Source organism: Aquarana catesbeiana, linkage group LG01 (assembly GCF_042186555.1).
Source record: "Aquarana catesbeiana isolate 2022-GZ linkage group LG01, ASM4218655v1, whole genome shotgun sequence".
Lineage (NCBI taxonomy): Eukaryota > Metazoa > Chordata > Amphibia > Anura > Ranidae > Aquarana > Aquarana catesbeiana.
In genome coordinates this window covers 328197008-328216888 of record NC_133324.1, presented here as the reverse complement: position 1 = coordinate 328216888, position 19881 = coordinate 328197008, and the positions used below count along the sequence as shown (strand labels likewise).

At 43.6% G+C, this 19881-nt stretch overlaps 1 protein-coding gene across 4 annotated transcripts in view; it reads left to right on the top strand.

Annotated features, from left to right (window-relative positions):
* INPP5J (inositol polyphosphate-5-phosphatase J) overlaps window positions 1-19881 on the top strand; it is a 137027-nt gene that overhangs the window by 100816 nt on the left and 16330 nt on the right. For all 4 annotated transcript variants that reach the window (XM_073631027.1, XM_073631036.1, XM_073631018.1 and 1 more), the window contains 2 exons: window positions 10398-10514; window positions 15725-15900. In XM_073631027.1, the coding sequence (XP_073487128.1) occupies window positions 10398-10514; window positions 15725-15900 (293 nt within the window). The remainder of the gene's footprint in view (window positions 1-10397; window positions 10515-15724; window positions 15901-19881) is intronic.

The window sequence follows — 19881 nt, the reverse complement described above, 5'->3', positions numbered from 1 at the left end:
TTAATAATTGCTCTTGATATATCCTTGTCCACCGTCGTTACCCATGCTTGATACATACAGTATGTATGTCTACATACATACTACATATGGTAAATACAGTATTATATCACTGTAGCTTCAGATGATTAGCAGATCATGTGAAATTTAAATTATTACCCCTTATCTTATTTCTATCTAAACTTAATATGCAGCCTCTTTAAAGAACTGTGGACAAATATGAAGGATGTTATGGCTGCTTTCCCGGCCTTCATGCTCATCCATTGGCTTAGTTATTTTCTGAGGCACAGAACTGAATTTGAAAGCTGAAATGCATATCTGTTCTGATTTTTTATTATGTTTGCTAAATTCGAATCAACGGCTCGAAAAATGTCAGAGACAGCCATGCATCTAGCACTTTGCAATCGAGCATCTAGCACTTAGCAATGGCAGTCACCCTATTTCTTTAAATCTAGTCATTGGGAGGCCAACTCTTGAGTGGCCGCCCCCACACATAAAGAATGTGCCAGTTTTGATTGTTTTGACACTGATGGGTTACGTAATGTACAAGAAACAATTAACTGGGAATTACAGATAGCAGAATGGCTTTATGGTTTTGTAGACATCTTGCAACTGTAGGGGATTTAACCTCTCTATAGTAATTTAAAGAAGATTCAAGTGCATATAATTTAATGTTAACATGGTTCTACTGCCCTATCTTGCAACTGTGTGGGATTTAACCCCCTGGCCCAAATCTAAAACAGAAAAATCGCGTTTAGGTGGAATTGACATTTAATGAGAGTTTGCATAGAATGGTATATTGTATGCAAGTTATGTTTTTATATGGGATAGATGAGATTAACAGAAGTTACAGAAGTACTTCAGATATACAGTAATTTAAAGAAGATTCCACTGAATATTATTGGCTGTTAACATGGCTTTAATGCCCCTTACTTCATGTGTAAATTAGTAAATTGTCCCCATCCACCACCCACTCCATTATGTCATGGCTGAACTCCAAGCAAGCAATTAGGTACAAAACTGAATTATACTATCTAATCTGCCAGAATATTTGTAACGCTGTGCAGTCAGTCTTGTGATTCAGACATCCCTTCCAGACAGCATTTGTAAAATTAAAGAATATGTCAACCCAAAATTTCATATTCCTGTTGTGTGCCTGCTGTACCAAGTACTTGCATAAAAAACAATCTTATTCTCTTTGTATTGCTTCCTTTGTGTGAAAGCCCTGGTGTCCTGCCAGTCCCTTTGCATTCTTATTAAACACTGACCACACTAGGCATGAGCACAGCATGGTCAGTTTTCTAGCTGTGCTGAGAATTTAGTCTGCTCTCCTGCAATTATCAGAATTGTGCTGACAGCCCCCCTGCACAGCCATTCACTAGGGAGATCAGTGTACTGCTATTTCTCCTCCACCAGCTATCTAAGATCATTATGCAGCTGAGAACAGAGGGTATGTGATCACTTGTAAAAAGGGGGAAAAATGAATTTATAATGTTTAAAATGATTTTATATATATATATATATATATATATATATCTAAAAAAGAGAGCGGCACTCACGGGTCTTGAAAGCACAACGCACAATGGCAGTCCAATTCGACATTTTGACCAGGCACAACCTATCTTCCTCAGGAAGCTTGTGCCTCGTCTAAATGTCGAATTAAACCGCCATCGTGCGTTCACCATTCAAGACCCGTGAGTGCTGATCTCTTTTATCCCTGATTTGTGTGCAGTGCCAATATATAAAAAGGCTAGTATGGTGGCCTGAATTTATAGGAGTCGTCCGAGTGGTATTTAAGCAGACCACTCACCTGTGGTCCTTGTCGGTTCCGGTGCAAGATTTGTTACGTCACTAGACCGACTCTTCCCAACTCACTTTGTGTTCATGAGTTGTGTGTCCGAATACCAGTGTGTTGCGTCTTCACCGTTTGTGGTTTTTCATCAATCGAGTCTTGCTCGCTGTTGCGGGTAGACAGGGCTTTTTTTCTCAGAGAATAGGTGCAGGAACTCCCCCCCCTTCTAAGTCACCCCTTGTCTCCGCCCCCTACCCACCTCCGAGCACCGTCCCTTGGTTCCACCCACCTCCCAGTACCACCCCTTTTAGAGAATACAAGTGTCATTCTGTGGTGCTAAGTAATTTGTATAGAATTTGTTAGCAGCAAAATAGATCCCCTGCAGCCAGCAACAATAGATCCCCCAGCAACAATAGTTTCCTCACACAACAATGCCCCCCAGCAACAATAGACCCCCAGCAGCAACAGCAGATTTCCCAGCAGCCAGCATCAATAGACCTTCCAGCAGCCAGCAACAATAGACATCTCTCTCAACAGTAGATTCCTCTCAGCAACAATGGACCCCCCCCCCCCCCCAGGAATATAAAACCTCCTCCCAGCAACAATAGATCCTCCACCAGCAACAATAGACCCCTGTGCAAAAACAGAACCCCACCAGTGTAGTTGCTATAGACTATAGATCCCCCAGTGGCAATCATCAATAGACCCTCCAGTACATCCCCAGCACCCCTTGCCATTACATAAATTTAGTGCTGGAGGTGCCGGAACTGCGTTCCCCCACATTCCCCCCGAAAAAAAGCCCTGTGGGTAGAATTCGTAAACCATTTCTTTGTGTCAAGTATAGTTGTTTTAATCCGTTATATTCCCCATTTCAAATTTACAGCTCTTGTAGCGGAACTTACGAATCGTTCGTAGGTCTCTGAGCACAGTCCATGATACAAACCACAAAGCGAATTTCGTAAAAATAATCTCTGAGTCCCATTTTATACACTCTACAGTCCGATTCAAATCTAGCTGAATTGGCGGCAAGATTTGTATCAGATCCATTTAATATATGCCACAGTCCGATTTAAAACAAGTCGCATTGGCGGCACAATGATTCGTATCGGGTCCACTTCATACACTCTCAGTCCGATCCGAATATAGTCCTGTCTGCGGCACAACAATTCATATCGGATCCATTTCATACACGCTACAGCCCGATTTGAATCTAGTCGCGTTGGCGGCACAACGATTCGTATCGGGTCCATTTCATACACTCTCAGTCCGATTCGAATCTAGTCGCTTCAGCGGCACAACGATTCGTATCGGATCCATTTCATACACTCTCAGTCCGATTCGAATCTAGTCGCTTTGGAGGCACAACGATTCGTATCGGATCCATTTCATACACGCTACAGCCCGATTTGAATCTAGTTGCGTCGGCGGCACAACGTTTCGCATCGGATCCATTTCATACACGCTACAGCCCGATTTAAATCTAGTTGCGTCGGCGGCACAACGATTCGTATCGGGTCAATTTCATACATGCTACAGCCCGATTCGAATCTAGTCGCGTTGGGGGCACAACGATTCGTATCGGATCCATTTCATACATTCTACAGCCCAATTCCAATCTAGTTGCATCGGCGGCAAAATGATTCGTATCGGGTCCATTTCATACACTCTCAGTCACGGTTGACAATCGCTCATGATTACAGTTCATTCCCGCATATTCCAGTTTTCTGTATCCTTGTTTTCGCCTTCCTAATAAGGCTACTTTCTTGCAATCGTTGCAAGCACGTCTCCGGTGGCACACAATCCGGCCACTCATCGTCTCCAGTGGCATACAATTGAGCCACTCACAGTTTTCTGTCTGTCATTTCTCCTTTAGGTCAGTCGAGTTCAGGTTGTTCCATCCTGCACCAGGTTGGACGTTATTTCCTCAGGTGAAAAAAACAAAACACAGGGACCGCATCTTCACCAGGGGGGCAGTCTCATATCAAGGGGTGGGGCAGGTCGTTTTAACAGCTAAAAGAAAAAAAAAACTCCGTCGCCCTTACTACAGGTTCCCAGTCGAGTTCTCGACCTCAAATAGAACTTCACAACTAGGGAGCCAGTCAGGTGTGTAGTACACCGGTTCCACTCTCACTTCACATACACGATGTGGGATGTGCGTTGGGCAATAGTTACTGTCACACGTTTATTTGAATTACACTCTGTTTTCAAAGGGTGACCCTTCACCTATACAGACAAGGTCGCTAAACGATTGAGCTTTCTGACAGTGCGAGCGTTGGCAGGCCGAGCACACGTCACAAACTACAGAACGCAACATTCCTACTTAGCCAATACCAGACTTCAGATTTTCGCCCCAGTACACCCTGGGGCTCTGGTTCACAGGTTTGTGCTCAGCACAGATGGGCACCCGAGCTGTCGGTTACCTGGCCAGTCACCTCCTGGCGCACCTCGGTTGCCACACACTCTTTTCTAAATTTTCACTCAACAGCGTTCAGCGCTTCAGAACACAAACCGGCTTCTAACTGCGCCTGTCGTTCCTTTTTCTGTCCTTGTTTTCCTTCTTGTCTATTTTTCTGTATGTGACTCCTCTTCACTTTCCCACTGCTTTGACTCCTCTTAACACATGCACCCCCCTCTCCTTGTCTTGTAGCTGGAGCCATGTTGCAGGCCGGTAGTGAAGACCTCACCTCTGCCCCTCTGTCACCCTCCGCGGTTTCTGAGTGCAGCAGCGTGCAGTCCGTCAGAGGATGGACCATCCCCAAGCTCTCAGCAGAGCTGAGATGCAGGGGCGTTCCCTACCCCGCTACAGCCAGGAAAGCCGAGCTCTTCAGGCTGCTTTTCCCACCGCCAGCGGCGGCTGGGTCTAGCACCCAGCAGGTATCCCTGCAGTCAGTCTCCATGGCCATTTTCCAGCTTCACTCCATGGTGACCAGACTGTCTACAGCAGTCTCTGACGTCCAGACGAGAGTGGGCGTCCTGGAAGTGCGCCCAGCTGCGGCCCTCCCGGACTCGGTTGCTGTTCTGGTTCTGGCGCTTCCTCCTGCAGGTATGCCAGAGATGAGTTCTACCATCTTCCCCGCTCATCTTGTGCTGGCCAGCATCAGGAAGGACATCTTGGATGGAGGTCAGTCTGGCCTCCCACCTTTTATCGGCCCACGACCTGGCTGAAAATAAATCATACACCTGGGGGGATGTCTTAGTGGTACATAAGTCAAAAGACCCCAGGCTCAACTGCAAGCTAACAGTCACAGAATTTGTATTGGCCTTCAAGATTTAGAGACATTCTTTGCTCGGCCAGCCCCAGCAGGGGGGAAGAGCTGGACTTATACCTACGCAGTGGTGGACCTAGACTATAAATAGGATGGGTTTTCCTTTTACAACTACTACCGTTCCTTTTTGGCCAAAGCAGCAGACAGGCTCACGCAGTTTCAAGCTACTATGAACTGGAGTGTCATCGACACGGAGCTCTTTTGCCGCCACTTTGCCAGTCTACGCTCCCCGCTCTGCGCTATCTGCCAGTCCTCCACTCATACGCCAAACTGGTGCTCTAATGCAGCCACTATACACCCCCCCTTAACTTTCCCTCTGCCTCCGGTATCAGTCAGAGCTTGCCGGCCCCCTGCACAACCAGGTGAACAAGTTGGGGTGGCCTATCTCATCGGTCGGGGGAGCTTCGATCTGCAATAATTTTAATTATGGCTCATGCAACTTTAGCCAATGCCGGCTGCTTAACATTTGTGCGACGTGCCACAGGGCACATCCGAAAATTACGTGCCATCTGAAGCAGCACAACACCTGCTAACTAGGCCGAGTAGATGTCCGGTGGCTGGGGTTTTATCTCTCCATACACCCGACTCCCTCACTGGCCGCTTTCCTGATACACGGATTCACATCGGGATTACACACCGGCCTCATCACGTTACCGCACTCCACTTACGAGTGCAGGAATCTCCTGTCAGCAGCCACTAATGAACAAGCTATAGACAGTCTATTGCAGGCCGAACTGGACCGAGGGTTCATCATCGACCCCTTTGCGCAGTCACCTTTTAGTACCTGGAGCGTTAGCTCTATTGGGCTTGTCATGGGCTCGAATAAAACTCATTCTTCCCACATCCCAAATCTAAATTTCCTAATTCCTTCTGAGGAGTTCTCCCTGAAATTTGCATCGGTTAACCTGGCTATTCAGGCCATTATTGACATAGGTACCATTCTTCCCACATCCCAAATCTAAATTCCCTAATTCCTTCTGAGGAGTTCTCCCTGAAATTTGCATCGGTTAACCTGGCTATTCAGGCCATTATTGACATAGGTACAGGCGCATGGCTGTCCAAAGCAGACATTTTAGACGTGTTTAAGCTACTGCCCATTGAGCCATTCCTCTGGCGATGGCATGGCATGGCATCAAGTGAAAAGATTCATATTACTTCACCACCAAGTTGACCTTCGGCTCTAAAAGCAGCCCGTGGCTGTTTGATACCTTCGCCCAGTCACTTACCTGGATTCTGTTGCACCAGGCCCAGTGCCAGATGGTTATTCATTATCTTGATGACTTTCTGCTCATCGAACGGCCTGGCGTGCCCCCGGTAGACTTGGACAGGCTAAGAGTGGTATTTGGCAATCTCGACGTGCCCATAGCTGAACATAAAGTGGAAGGCCTGACACACGCCATCACCTTCCTAGGCATCACTTTTAAAACCCGCTCCATGCAGGCTAGCCTGCCTCCCGACAAATTGGCCCAAATCAGGCCGGTCATTCACAACTTTACCCTTTCACAAGGGTGTACTAAGGAAGAGCTACAATCCTTGTTAGGATGCTTAATTTTCCCATGAGGTCCTGGTTTTCCTCTCTCGGGTACAAGACCAGGACCCTGATCAAATTCTCAGGCTGGACCCAGCAGCGATAGCAGATTTGACAATGTGGGATGAGTTCCTTACCAATTGGAACAGCATATCTATGTTCATCCCGTCAGCATCAGCTTCATCACCTTACGTAGTCACGGATGCCACAGTCTGAACAGGTTTTGCTGCAATTTTTGACCATCACTGGTTCACAGGGCCATGGCCTCCAGAAAGCCTTCTAATCCCCGATTTTAGTCAGTCCTCCTCACTTTTTGAGCTATATCCTATTGTGGCAGCTGATCAGGTCTGGGGCCATACCTGGACAAGACAAACGGTGATCTTCACCACAGACAACCAAGTTACAACCGAAATTATAAGCAAGGGCAGGTCCAAGTCGCTCCCCATTATGTCCTTCCTATGCATGCTGGTGCAGTTGTCCCTGCAGCATCAATTTAATGTTCACTGCTCGTATATTCCGGGAAAGTGCAACGTCGCAGCAGACGCACTGTCCCACTTTAACTTGTTTTCGTTCTTTCAGCAGAAACCCAGAGCTGACCCAACTACTACTCCTATCCCACCCTGGTTACAGCTAAGGACGGGTTAAAACCACACCTTCACAACGCGACCCAGCTCATTAATCAGTCATTGTCCCACAACACACTCAAGGCCTATCACACCGCTTGGAACACCTACTGCAGGTTTCTAGCCTCATGCCCCGGAGCAGCGGCAGGAGACATTAGGCACGTCCTGGCCTTCATATCGTATTGCCACACGCAGCTGGCCCTATCTCATAACACTATCCGGCTATACTTAGCAGGCATCCAGCATTTCTTTTCCTTACAGGACCCCGGAAAGCCATCCTTGTTCGCAGCCCATACAATCAAATCCATCCTACGTGGCATCCAGAAGCATCAGCCCATAGCCAACTGCAAGCGCTTACTCATCACAAGTGTCATCTTCAGGGACATGTGAACGATCCTCTCACGTTTGGGTTTCTACCCAGTCTGGTCATCCAAGCGGCCATCTACCTGGCCTTCTACGGCTTTCTGCGGCCTAGCAAGTTTACCTTTAGTGGCCTTGGCGGCCAGATACTGTGTAGACACCACCTGACTCGTTTTCAAGATCACTTCTTCTTCACCTCATAGTCTCCAAAACCCAACAAAATGGCCCCGGGTCGACATCCAGCTGTTCCAGACCAACAACCTCTACTGCCCAGTAGCGATACTCGACCGATTACTGTCTCACGTACCCAGCCAGTCAAACTCCAGCCCGTTGCTACCTTTTCCAACCAGCCCCTTAGTCGGACACGTTAGGATTCTCCTGGTTAGGCCTTGACCACGTCCGGTACTCAAGACACTTCTTTCGGATCGGAGCAGCCTCGGCCATATCTCAGCACGGGGCGCCAGACCATGTCATCAAGAAGTTGGGCAGTTGGAAATCCGCCTGCTTCGCTCGGTACATTCCAAACCCCCAGGCAGAATTGTCACAAGCCTTTACCAAGCTTGCTCAATAAATGTCACAGGACCAATAAAGAGGTACTTGCCTATCTGAGTAGTTTTGGTCCTTTTTTGGCATACCGGCCAGCTGACCAGGGCACACCTCAGGTCTATGTTATGTTATAAGTCTTGTGGTGTGTTTATGTGGTTTATATCTGTCTTGGTTGAAGGGCTTCGACCATAAATAAGAAGACCAGTATGGTGGCCTGAATTTATGTGAGGAGTCTGGGGGGTATTTAAGCAAACCACTCACCTGTGGTCCTTGTCAGTTCCGGTGCGCGATACTTTCCCATTGCTCTTTTCAGGGCACTTCTCAGCACACTTCTCTCTACAATCATCCATTACTTATCTTGGGTATGCCCCCTTTTTTGCCATACCGACCAGCTGACCAGGGCACACCTCAGGTCTATGTTATGTTGTAAGTCCTGGGGCGTGTTTATGTGGTTCATATCTGTCTCGGTTGAAGGGTTGAAGGACTTCGACTATATATATATATCTATATATATATCTATATATATATATAGATATATATATCTATATATATATATATATATATATATATATATAGATATATATATATATATATAGATCTATATATATATATATATTGTATATATGTATACACACAAATATTTTGCCTATTTTAAATTGTAAAAAAACCTTCTGACTTTAGAATCAATTTAAGTCTAGAGGTGGAGGAATACGCTTTAATACCTACCTAATAATTTGCTCCAGCAGGCTTAGGTTACATTTGCACAAGTGTCCAGCAGCGATCACCACAGGCCACGAATAGCTGCAGCTCCAACAACCTGTCATTAAAGTGTATTGCCGCGTACACACGATCGGACATTCCGACAACAAAATCCTGGATTTATTTCCGACGGATGTTGGCTCAAACTTGTCTTGCATACACACGGTCGCACAAATGTTGTCGGAAATTCCGAACGTCAAGAACGTGGTGACATACAACACATACGACGAGCCGAGAAAAATGAAGTTCAATAGCCAGTGCGGCTCTTCTGCTTGATTCCGAGCATGCATGGAATTTTGTGGGTTGGAATTTTTGTTGTCCGAAATTCCGACAACAAATGTCTGATGGAGCCTACACACGGTCGGAATTTCCAACAACAAGCTCGCATCGAACATTTGTTGTCAGAAATTCCGACCATGTGTACAGGGCATATGGACAAGGTGACCACAGCTAGCTGCTCACAGGTGTCATGCGCAGCGGAGCATACTGCCCATGTAAATGTACCCTTATGCCTTGTACACACGATTGGATTTTCCGACAACAAAACTGTGGATTTTTTTCTGACGGATGTTGGCTCAAACTTGTCTTGGATAAACATGGTCACACAAATGTTGTCGGAAATTCCGAACGTCAAGAACGTGGTGATGTACAACACGTACGACGAGCCGAGAAAAATGAAGTTCAATAGCCAGTGTGGCTCTTCTGCTTGATTCCGAGCATGCGTGGAATTTTGTGCATCGGAATTGTGTACACACGATCGAAATTTTCAACAACGGATTTGGTTGTCGGAAAATTTGAGATCCAGATCTCAAATTTTGTTTGTCGGAAATTCCGATGGAAAATGTCCGATGGAGCCCACACATGGTCAGAATTTCCGACAACAAGCTCCCATCGAACATTTGTTGTCGGAAAATCCTATCATGTGTACAGGGCATTAGTGTACTCTCCTCTTCTCTGCGACACTCTGGGTTTTGGGCGGGCCCTCGCTGTCCTCAGCGTGAGGACATTAGACTCCAACCTCAGCTGCTCCTTTACCTCTGGACTTAACATGCACATGGAGGGGAAACTGCAAAAATACTTTTTTTTTAAAAATATCCTAAAGTTCAGCTTTAAGTAATACAGCTTAGTCAAACCTGGCACAGCATGCGATTGGACAATGAAGGAGCAGCAGCACGTTGATGAAGCCGCCCTCTGCTCTCCCTTCCTATACACATATTAACATTGTTTAGCGTGCTCTTTACAGTGATAGAATCCTAATCAGCTCAGAGGGCTGCTTTACAATGGATCCCCAGGAGGTGAATTTCAATTTTTATTTGTGTACACTAGTCCTATGTAAAAATACGTGAATAAAAAAATTGGACTAGATTCGATTTTGTTATATCTTCCTTGTCTACAGCTTTTTTTTTTACAAGAATATAGCCTTGTCTACAGCTTTAAGAAATGTATTTTACTTACTTTTCCTTAGAAAAGATATGCCACCTTGTCATTAGTCTTGTAATTTCTATCAATAGTCTTATGTTTCTTAGGTCAGCTCGGTTAGGATGCAAGGTTGCCTATTGTTGGTGTTTGCCAAGTATTTTCACTTGCCCTTTCTGCGTGATGTCCAGACTGACTGCACTAGAACTGGCCTTGGAGGTTATTGGGTAAGCACAACAACTATAGTAATAGACATTACTTTTGTATAAGAATGTACTAACATTACATCACTTAATATTTGCATTCATTAGCTTTGATTTAAAGATTAACCACTTCAGCCCCGGAAGGTTTTACCCACTTCCTGACCAGGCCATTTTTTGCGATACAGCACTGTGTGGCTTTAACTGACAATTGCGCAATCGTGCGACGCTGTACCCAAATAAAATTGATGCCCTTTATTTCCCCCACAAATAGAGCTTTCTTTTGGTGGTATTTGATCACCTCTGCGTTTTTTATTTTTTGCATTATAAAGAAAAAATACCCACAATTTTGAAAAAAAAAACACAATATTTTTTACTTTCTGCTATAATACATATCCAGAAAAAAATATGTAAAAAAAAAATAATTTCTTCATCCGTTTAGGCCGATATGTATTCTTCTACATATTTTTGGTAAAAAAAATCCCAATAAGTGTATATTGATTGGTTTGCGCAAAAGTTATAACTTCTACAAAACAGGGGATAGATTTATGGCATTTTTATTATTAATCTTAGTAATGATCTTAGTAATGGCGGTGATTTTAGCAGGACTGCGACATTGCGGCGGATAGATCGGACACTTTTGATACTTTTTTGGGACCAGTGACATTTATATAGCGATCAGTGCTATAAAAATGCACTGATTACTGCACTGATTACTGTATAAATGGCACTGGCAAGGGGGTTAACACTAGGGGGCGATCAAGAGGTAAATGTGTTCCCTAGGAGGTGTTTCTAACTGTAGGGGGGTTACACTGGAGGAAAAAAGAGATCGTGATTCAGCTTAGCTGAAACACAATCTCTCACTTTTCCTCCCTGACAGATGAGCAGTGTGCTTTGTTTACATCGGCACACCGCTGATCCGTCTCTCTTGTGGGTCGTGGCGGCCACGATGGCTCCCGCTGTGTCCAAGCACAGTGGGGGTGGCGCCCCCTAAACCACGTGCACAAAATCACGTACAGGTAGGTGATTTTGCACACTCGGGCCGCCCTGCCGCAGTAAATGTACATGGGGTGGTTCCGGAAGCGGTTAAGCAGACCTTTCAGGAACGTTACAAGTCTTCATGAATCAATTCCTGACATGTCACAATATACAGCACCAGTGTAATCTATCAAAAAATCCCCACCCTTTATCATTAAAAAACATCCTTGTGTTCCAGTGCAGTGACTTTGTCTAGGCTGAGATGATGTCATCAGCAGGCAGGCAGGAGGAAGCATTTCCCCAGTCTCTTCTCCCTTACTGATCAAGATGTTTATGCAAGCTAAACCTGCTAAGAGTTTGTGGTTAAAGAAACTCTGCACTAATGGTAAACACACTCTATTCCAAGTTTATACCTTCTTATCCTGTAGTGAATACAAATGTCATTACCCATTTGCCCAAAGGGATGGGGGAGAGGTTTTGCATACACATACTGTGTGCTCAGTGCTATTGTTGTAAGCTGTACAAGGCATTCTAAGCTGTTATCCAAGTTACACATTAACACAAATGGTCTAGTAAAGGTTTCAGTTTCCTAAGGCTAACAGGATCCGCTTTAGCAGATAAAGAAAACCAACCTGGGCAATTTAAACTGGGCATAAAAGAATACATAAGGCGAAGTTGGCCCCACATTCTTCTACATCCCAGCCTTCTCATTAGTCTTTTTTTTATTTGATTGGCGTCCTCAATGACTAATACCAGGGTAGATTTTTATAGGAAAACTCTAGTGATGCATATAACTCGTTGCTTGTGTCACTTGATCTAACTGGCGGTTTTTCATAAAAAAACAATCTTTTGCTTATGCATTTTTTTCATCATATGCTTAGTTTAAAATGTCCCAAGTTTGAGATTTGTTGGGTTTATTTTAAAGCAGTACTAAACCCTAAACCAAAAATGTAATATATTGCAGCTTACCAATCATTAGATGTGGTGGCTGCTTTAGTTTTCTTTTTTTTTTAGGCTCCCCCCCTCTGTTTTCACCTTATGATCTAGTCAGTAACACACCTCTTGTCGTAGATTGCCCCCACTCTGAATGAAAGAGCATAGGGGCACCTATGGACAACAGCATTGTCAGTCTTGGGGGGGGGGGAGTGTACTAGCAGATTTAAATACACTAACAAATTGAAGCTGAACTCCAGCTAACACTTTATAAGCAGTTACAGCAAATATAATCAGACATAAATAAAAGTTGATTATTGTAAGCACCCCTGTTAGTGTTAAATAGTTTGTCTCATCTCTGTAACTGACACATTTTGTTGGAGAGCTTGTTCTTTTGAAAAAAAAAATGGACTTACTGGCTGGATCACCAGATGAATATAGAAGAAAGAAAGCCTAAAAAAAGAAAATAAATGCAGCAATTACATCTATGGAATGGTAAACTGCAATATACTGTTTGCTTCTGGGTCTAATACAACTTTAACCTCACACACACTTAATCAGATTGGTTTATCTTTGTGCAAGCTTCATGAGATTTTGAAGTTGATTTAATTAAGTCAAATAGATTATTCGCGTTGCTAGGACAGTATCTCTTTGCTTAGTAAATAAGGTGAAACAATGCTTCAATTATTCAGTCATTTTCAAGGATTATTTCTTTTATTTTCCTTGCATGTGACTGGGTATTCTTTTCAAAGTAAATTTCCACTGCATTTACTAAGCTAAGGAAAACTTCTCTTGTAAAGTGAAAATGTTCTTGTAAAGCGAACAGCTTTGCTTTTAGTAAATCATCCTCTAAATCTCAAGGAGCTTGCACAAAGGAGCAACCCCTTAATGTAAGTGCCTGCCCATACAATACATTAAATCTTTACCCAGTCAAGTAGGCTATCGCACTAACTGAATCTTGGTAAACCTAAAGAGTCGTACACACGGGCCGAATATCAGGCAGTATCTATTGAATCGGCCGGCATTAAGCCCGTGTGTACTGCAGCCGGCCTGACAAAAGCTGGCCAAACGTTCGGCTTCTGTCGAAGGAGCAGGACCGAAAAAGGCGATGGGTTGAACGAAAAAAAAAAAAACGGTAGTGTGTACTAGGCTGTAAGGAGATTGTACAAACATGTTGTAATAGGGATATACCGATATCGGAATGGTGCCGATACCAAGCATTTGGGCGAGTATCGGTACTCGCCCAAATGCTTCCGATACTGAAACCGATACTTTGCAGTCCGATTTGCATTGGTAAAAAGTGAATGGGCGCAAATCGCACTGCAAAGAATCACATGCAATTTGAACAGGAATGCAGTGCCATGCAATTTCCTCACTGCTCCTCTGTGTGTGTGTGTATAGAAAGGGATTAAAGCGCCATCTAGTGGTCTGTTTAAAAAATATTGGAACTCACAGTACATAAAGCCTGCATGCACAGGCCGTTGGAGGTGCTCACAGGGCCGGGGGAGATGTAGAGGCGGTTAACCCCCAAGCTGACATAACTTCCGCCCTATACCCACGGGGTCCCGGAATCGGCAGACCGGTATACCTATATAGATTATTTTGCATGTGGCCATATGTACTGTGAGTTCTAACATTTTTTAACCACTTCAGCCCCGGAAGGATTTACCCCCTTCTTGACCAGAGCATTTTTTGCGATACAGCACTGCAACGCTTTAACTGACAACTTGCACCAAAACAAAATTGATGTACTTTTTTTCCCCACAAATAGAGCTTTCTTTTGGTGGTATTTGATCACCTCTGGGGTTTTTATTTTTTGCGCTATAAACAAAAAAAAGCGACAATTTTGAAAAAAAAGCTATATTTTTAACTTTTTGCTATAATAAATATCCCCAAAAAAATATATATATAAAAAAAAAATTTCTTTCTCAGTTTAGGCCGATATGTATTCTTTTACATATTTTTGGTAAAAATAATCACAATAAGCATTTATTGATTGGTTTGCGCAAAAGTTATAGTGTCTACAAAATAGGGGATAGATTAATGGCATTTGTATTATTCTTTTCTTTTTTTTTAGTAATGGCGGTGATCTGCGATTTTTATCCAGACTGCGACATTATGGTGGACACATCGGACACTTTTGACACTATTTTGGGACCATTGTCATTTATACAGCGATCAGTGCTATAAAAATGCACTGATTACTGTGTAAATGACACTGGCAGGGAAGGGGTTACACTAGGGGACGATCAAGGGGTTAAGTGTGTCCTAGGGAGTGATTCTAACTGTGGGGGGGATTGTCTCAGTAGAACATGACAGAGATCACTGCTCCCGATGACAAGGAGCAGTAGATACATAGTCATCTCCCCGTTCTGCCGCTCCGTGACACGATCGCGGGCCCCTGGCGGACATAGAGTCCGTGGGCACGCTCACGGAGCACGCGGCTGGCACGCGCGTTCCCACAATGCCTTAATTTAAAGGGGACGTACCTGTACGCTCATTTGCTCAGCCATGCCATTGTGCTGCCGTATATCGTCGTGCGCTGGTCGGCATGTGGTTAAACTGCCCACTAGATGGCGCTTTTGCCGTTTTGTACACACACAGGAGCAGTGGGGGAAATCGCATCTGGAATCACACTGCATTCCAGTTCAAATTGCATGCAGTACTTTGCAGTGCAAATTTGCGGCAATTTTTTTGTATTGCCGCAAATCGTAGCACAAAGTATCGGTACTCAGTATCGGCAAATACTTGACCGACAGTATCGGTACTTTTCCTCGCCGATAAAAGAAACGCGATCGGTGCAACCCTATGTTGCTTTAGTTCATTTAAGAAGGTGTGAAACCTTGAAATCTATTACCAACTAATGATGGAGATGGTGCATTTTATCTAGCAGACTGTGTGTAATTTGAGTTTTTACTGCGGTACCTGAGAGAGGAAATGACCCAGCTGGCAGTTGCAGAATATTATAGATGGTTGCATTTTAAATGGCAAAAGTAACTTTGCTAGCATCATATTTCAGAATGAATTGCATAGCCGTTATAGAAGCTAAATACATTTCTGTAAAAACGAGTTACGCTGTGAGGTTGATTGACTAAAGGCAAATATGCTGTTCAGTTTGCAGGAGAAGTTGTACTTTGCAAGAAAAAGAAAAATACATTTTCTTGCATATGATTGGATGATAGAAGTCAGTGCAGCTTCCCTACATTTGCCAAGCTCACTTGCCTTTAGTAAATCAACCAATTTGATGAATAAATAATCATAGTTTGTGAATACTTTGGACCCAGTGCTGTTATTTATAGCCAGATTCTTCTTTGTTTCCTTTTTAGGGTAACAAAGGTGGAGTTAGCATTCGATTGTCCTTGTTTGGTCACATGGTGTGTTTCCTGAACTGCCATTTGCCAGCCCACATGGAGAATTCAGACCAGCGTGTGGATAATTTTGAGAGCATCCTTCAGCTTCAGCAGTTCCAGGGGCCCCTGGCTAATGGTGTGCTGGACCATGAGTATGTTCCTTCCCTGAGAGACACAGATCAATACATCACATTCACTCTTCTAGATAATCATTTCACATTTTGACATTGTTCAGTAAGATATATAAAAAGTGGAAACTAGATAGAGATCTAGAATTTCACCATACAAAATGAACAGAACTAGGTGCTGCGATCCGTCATGCAGTGATAATTAGGTGAGGTAAAAAAAAAACGAAAAAAAGTCCATCAAGTCCAACCTATGTGTGTGATTATATGTCAGTATTACATTGTATATCCCTGTATGTTGTGGTCAGTCAGGTGATTATCTAATAGTTTTTTGAAACTATCGATGCCCCCCGCTGAGACCACCGCTTGTGGAAGGGAATTCCACATCCTTGCCACTCTTACAGTAAAGAACCCTCTACGTAGTTTAAGGTTAAACCTCTTTTCTTCTAATTTTAGTGAGTGGCCACGAGTCTTATTAAACTCCCTTTGGCAGAAAAAGTTTTATCCCTATTGTGGGGTCACCAGTATGGTATTGGTATATAGAAATCATATCCCCTCTCAAGCGTCTCTTCTCCAGAGAGAATAAAGTTCAGTGCTCACAACCTTTCCTCATAACTAAGATCCTCCAGACCCTTTATTAGCTTTGTTGCCCTTCTTTGTACTCGCTCCATTTCCAGTACATCCTTCCTGAGGACTAGTGCCCAGATAGAAATGATATCTTTGAACAACGATTTAACCTTTTCTCTCCCCTTTTGGCTATTTTTGCAGTCCTTTTGGGACAGTTCTGGAATCACCAAGTGCCTGATCAGTTCTGTTTTCCTCCTGTACAGTATTTCCTTAAAGTCATCTGCAGATACAGGGCTCTATGCACACAAAGCTGTATAAATGAATTCACGATCAGCATCCCTTTAAATCTATTTACCAATCTATTAGCCTTCTAATGAGGAGATCAGTTGCCATCTAGATAAAGGAAGGCCCGTAGATGTGGTGTATCTGGATTTTGCAAAAGCATTTGACACAGTTCCCCATAAACGTTTACTGTACAAAGTAAGGTCCGTTGGCATGGAGCATAGGGTGAGTATATGGATTGAAACCTGGCTACAAGGGTGAGTTCAGAGGGTGGTGATAAATGGGGAGTACTCAGAATGGACAATGTGCTGGAACCAATCCTATTTAATTTGTTCATAAACGATCTGGAGGATGGGATAAACAGTTCAATCTCTGTATTTGAGGACGATACTAAGCTAAGCAGGGCAATCACTTCTCCGCAGGATGTGGAAACCTTGCAAGAAAATCTGAACAAATTAATGGGGTGGGCGACTACATGGCAAATGAGGTTCAATGTAGAAAAATGTAAAATAATGTATTTGGGTGGCAAAAATATGAATGCAATCTATACACTGGGGGGAGAATCTCTGCGGGAATCTAGGATGAATAAGGACCTGGGGGTCCTAGTAGATGATAGGCTCAGCAATGGCATGCAGTGCCAAGCTGCTGCTAACAAAGCAAACAGAATATTGGCATGCATTACAAAGGGGATCAACTCCAGGTATAAAATGATAATTCTTCCACTCTACAAGACTCTGGTCCGGCCGCACCTGGAATATGCTGTCCAGTTCTGGGCACCAGTCCTCAGGAAGGATGTACTGGAAATGGAGCGAGTACAAAGAAGGGCAACAAAGCTAATAAAGGGTCTGGAGGACATTAGTTATGAAGAAAGGTTGCAAGCACTGAACTTATTCTCTCTGGAGAAGAGACGCTTGAGAGGGGATATGATTTCAATTTACAAATACTGTACTGGTGACCCCACAATAGGGATAAAACTTTTTGCAAAAGGGAGTTTAATAAGACATGTGGCCACGCTTTAAAATTGGAAGAAAAGAGGTTTAAACTTAAACTACTAGAGGGTTCTTTACTGTTATGCCCCGTACACACGGTCGGATTTTCTGACGGAAAATGTGTGATAGGACCTTGTCGGAAATTCCGACCGTGTGTAGGCTCCATCACACATTTTCCATCGGATTTTCCGACACACAAAGTTTGAGAGTAGGCTATAAAATTTTCCGACAACAAAATCCGTTGTCGGAATTTCCAATGGTGTGTACACAAATCCGACGCACAAAGTGCCACGCATGCTCAGAATAAATAAAGAGATGAAAGCTATTGGCTACTGCCCCGTTTATAGTCCCGACGTACGTGTTTTACGTCACCGCGTTCAGAATGATCAGATTTTCCGACAACTTTGTGTGACCGTGTGTATGCAAGACAAGTTTGAGCCAACATCCGTCGGAAAAAATCCTAGGATTTTGTTGTCGGAATGTCCGATCAATGTCCGACCGTGTGTGTGTACGGGGCATAAGAGCGGTAAGGATGTGGAATTCCCTTCCGCAGTCGGTGGTCTCAGCGGGGAGCATCGATGGTTTCAAGAAACTATTAGATAAGCACCTGAACAACCACAACATACAGGGATATACAATGTAATACTGACATATAATCACACACATAGGTTGGACTTGATGGACTTGTGTCTTTTTTCAATCTCACCTACTATGTAACTATGTAAAAATGTCCCTGAGCTTGCTCAGTTTGCTGACATAAATGAGCAGGGATCAGGCATATTTAAAGGGATGTTGGAGCTTCTTTCTACCATATCACACTGGAAAACACTGTAGGATTCCCCCATCAGGGTGTGCATTTGTGTAAATTTTTTCAGGATCTTCATGTGTGTGTGTGTGATTGGAGCTGTAGTATTGCAATATGCTATATGGAAATTACTATTTTGGGGCTGCTTGCATTAAATCAGCCAGATGAGGGGAGCAACATAATGATTTATCTTCTCATTTTCATTTCTATCACGAAGGTTGAAGGTGCACTTATTTATTTTTTTGTAATCTATCCAGTTTGGTTCAGGTGTCTGATTTGCCTTTACACATTGGAACTTGTATATATAACATTATATGGGGGGGGGGGGTTATTTACTAAAGGCAAATCCACTGTGCAGTGTGTGTGAAGTGCAGTTGCTGTAGATCTAAGGGGGACATGCAAGGAAAATAAAAAACAGCATTATTGCTTGCACATGATTAAAATGATTAAATGATAGAAATCAGCAGAGCTTCCCCTCATTTTAGATCTTCCCCTCAGATCTACAGCGACTGCACTTGTAGTAAATCAACGCCAATGTCTCCTGCTCTGAACAACACTTTATCATCTTTATATATCTTTTATAAAAAGTTGTTATTATTATTATAATACAGGATTTATATAGCGCCAACAGTTTAGGCAGCGCTGTACAATGTAGAGGGGGGGGCAGTCCAATTACAGTACAGTTCAATACAGGAGGAATAGGATGGCCCTGATCATGGAGCTTGCAATCTAAAGGGAGGGAGATGTAGTACAAAAGGTAATAGCTGTGGATTATCTGATGGAGGTGACTCGGGAACAGTTCTTAGGGGGAGGTGGGATAGGCTTCCCTAAATAAGTTAGTTTTCAGGGATCACCTAAAGGCGACGATAAGGGCTGACTGGACATACTGGGGCAGGGAGTTCCAGAGGATGGGAGAGGCTCTGGAGAAGTCCTGGAGATGAACATGGGAGGAGGTGACAAAGGAGTTATAGAGCAGGAGGTCTTGGGAGGAGCGGAGGGGATGATTTGGGCGATATTTGCAGATGAGGTTGGTGTTTTAGCTGTTGTTTCTTCAGAATTAAAAGTGTTACATGACATTTCAGCATACCCATCACATAATTTGAAATGTTAGGCAGAGAAGATAGTCTTATTTTAACATGCAAATCGGCAGGGTTAGAGCAGGTTAGGGAAATGAGCTAAGTAGAGTGGAAAGAACACTGACTCTGAGATCAGTATCACAATCCTATTCAAAGGTATTCAAATATTCACATATGCCCTCTGAAAGGAGAAGTACAAACTGATCTGTTGACCTTATTGTGGAACTTGAGCCAGATACAGTGGATATAAAAAGTCTACACACCCCTGTTAAAATGTCAGGTTTCTGTG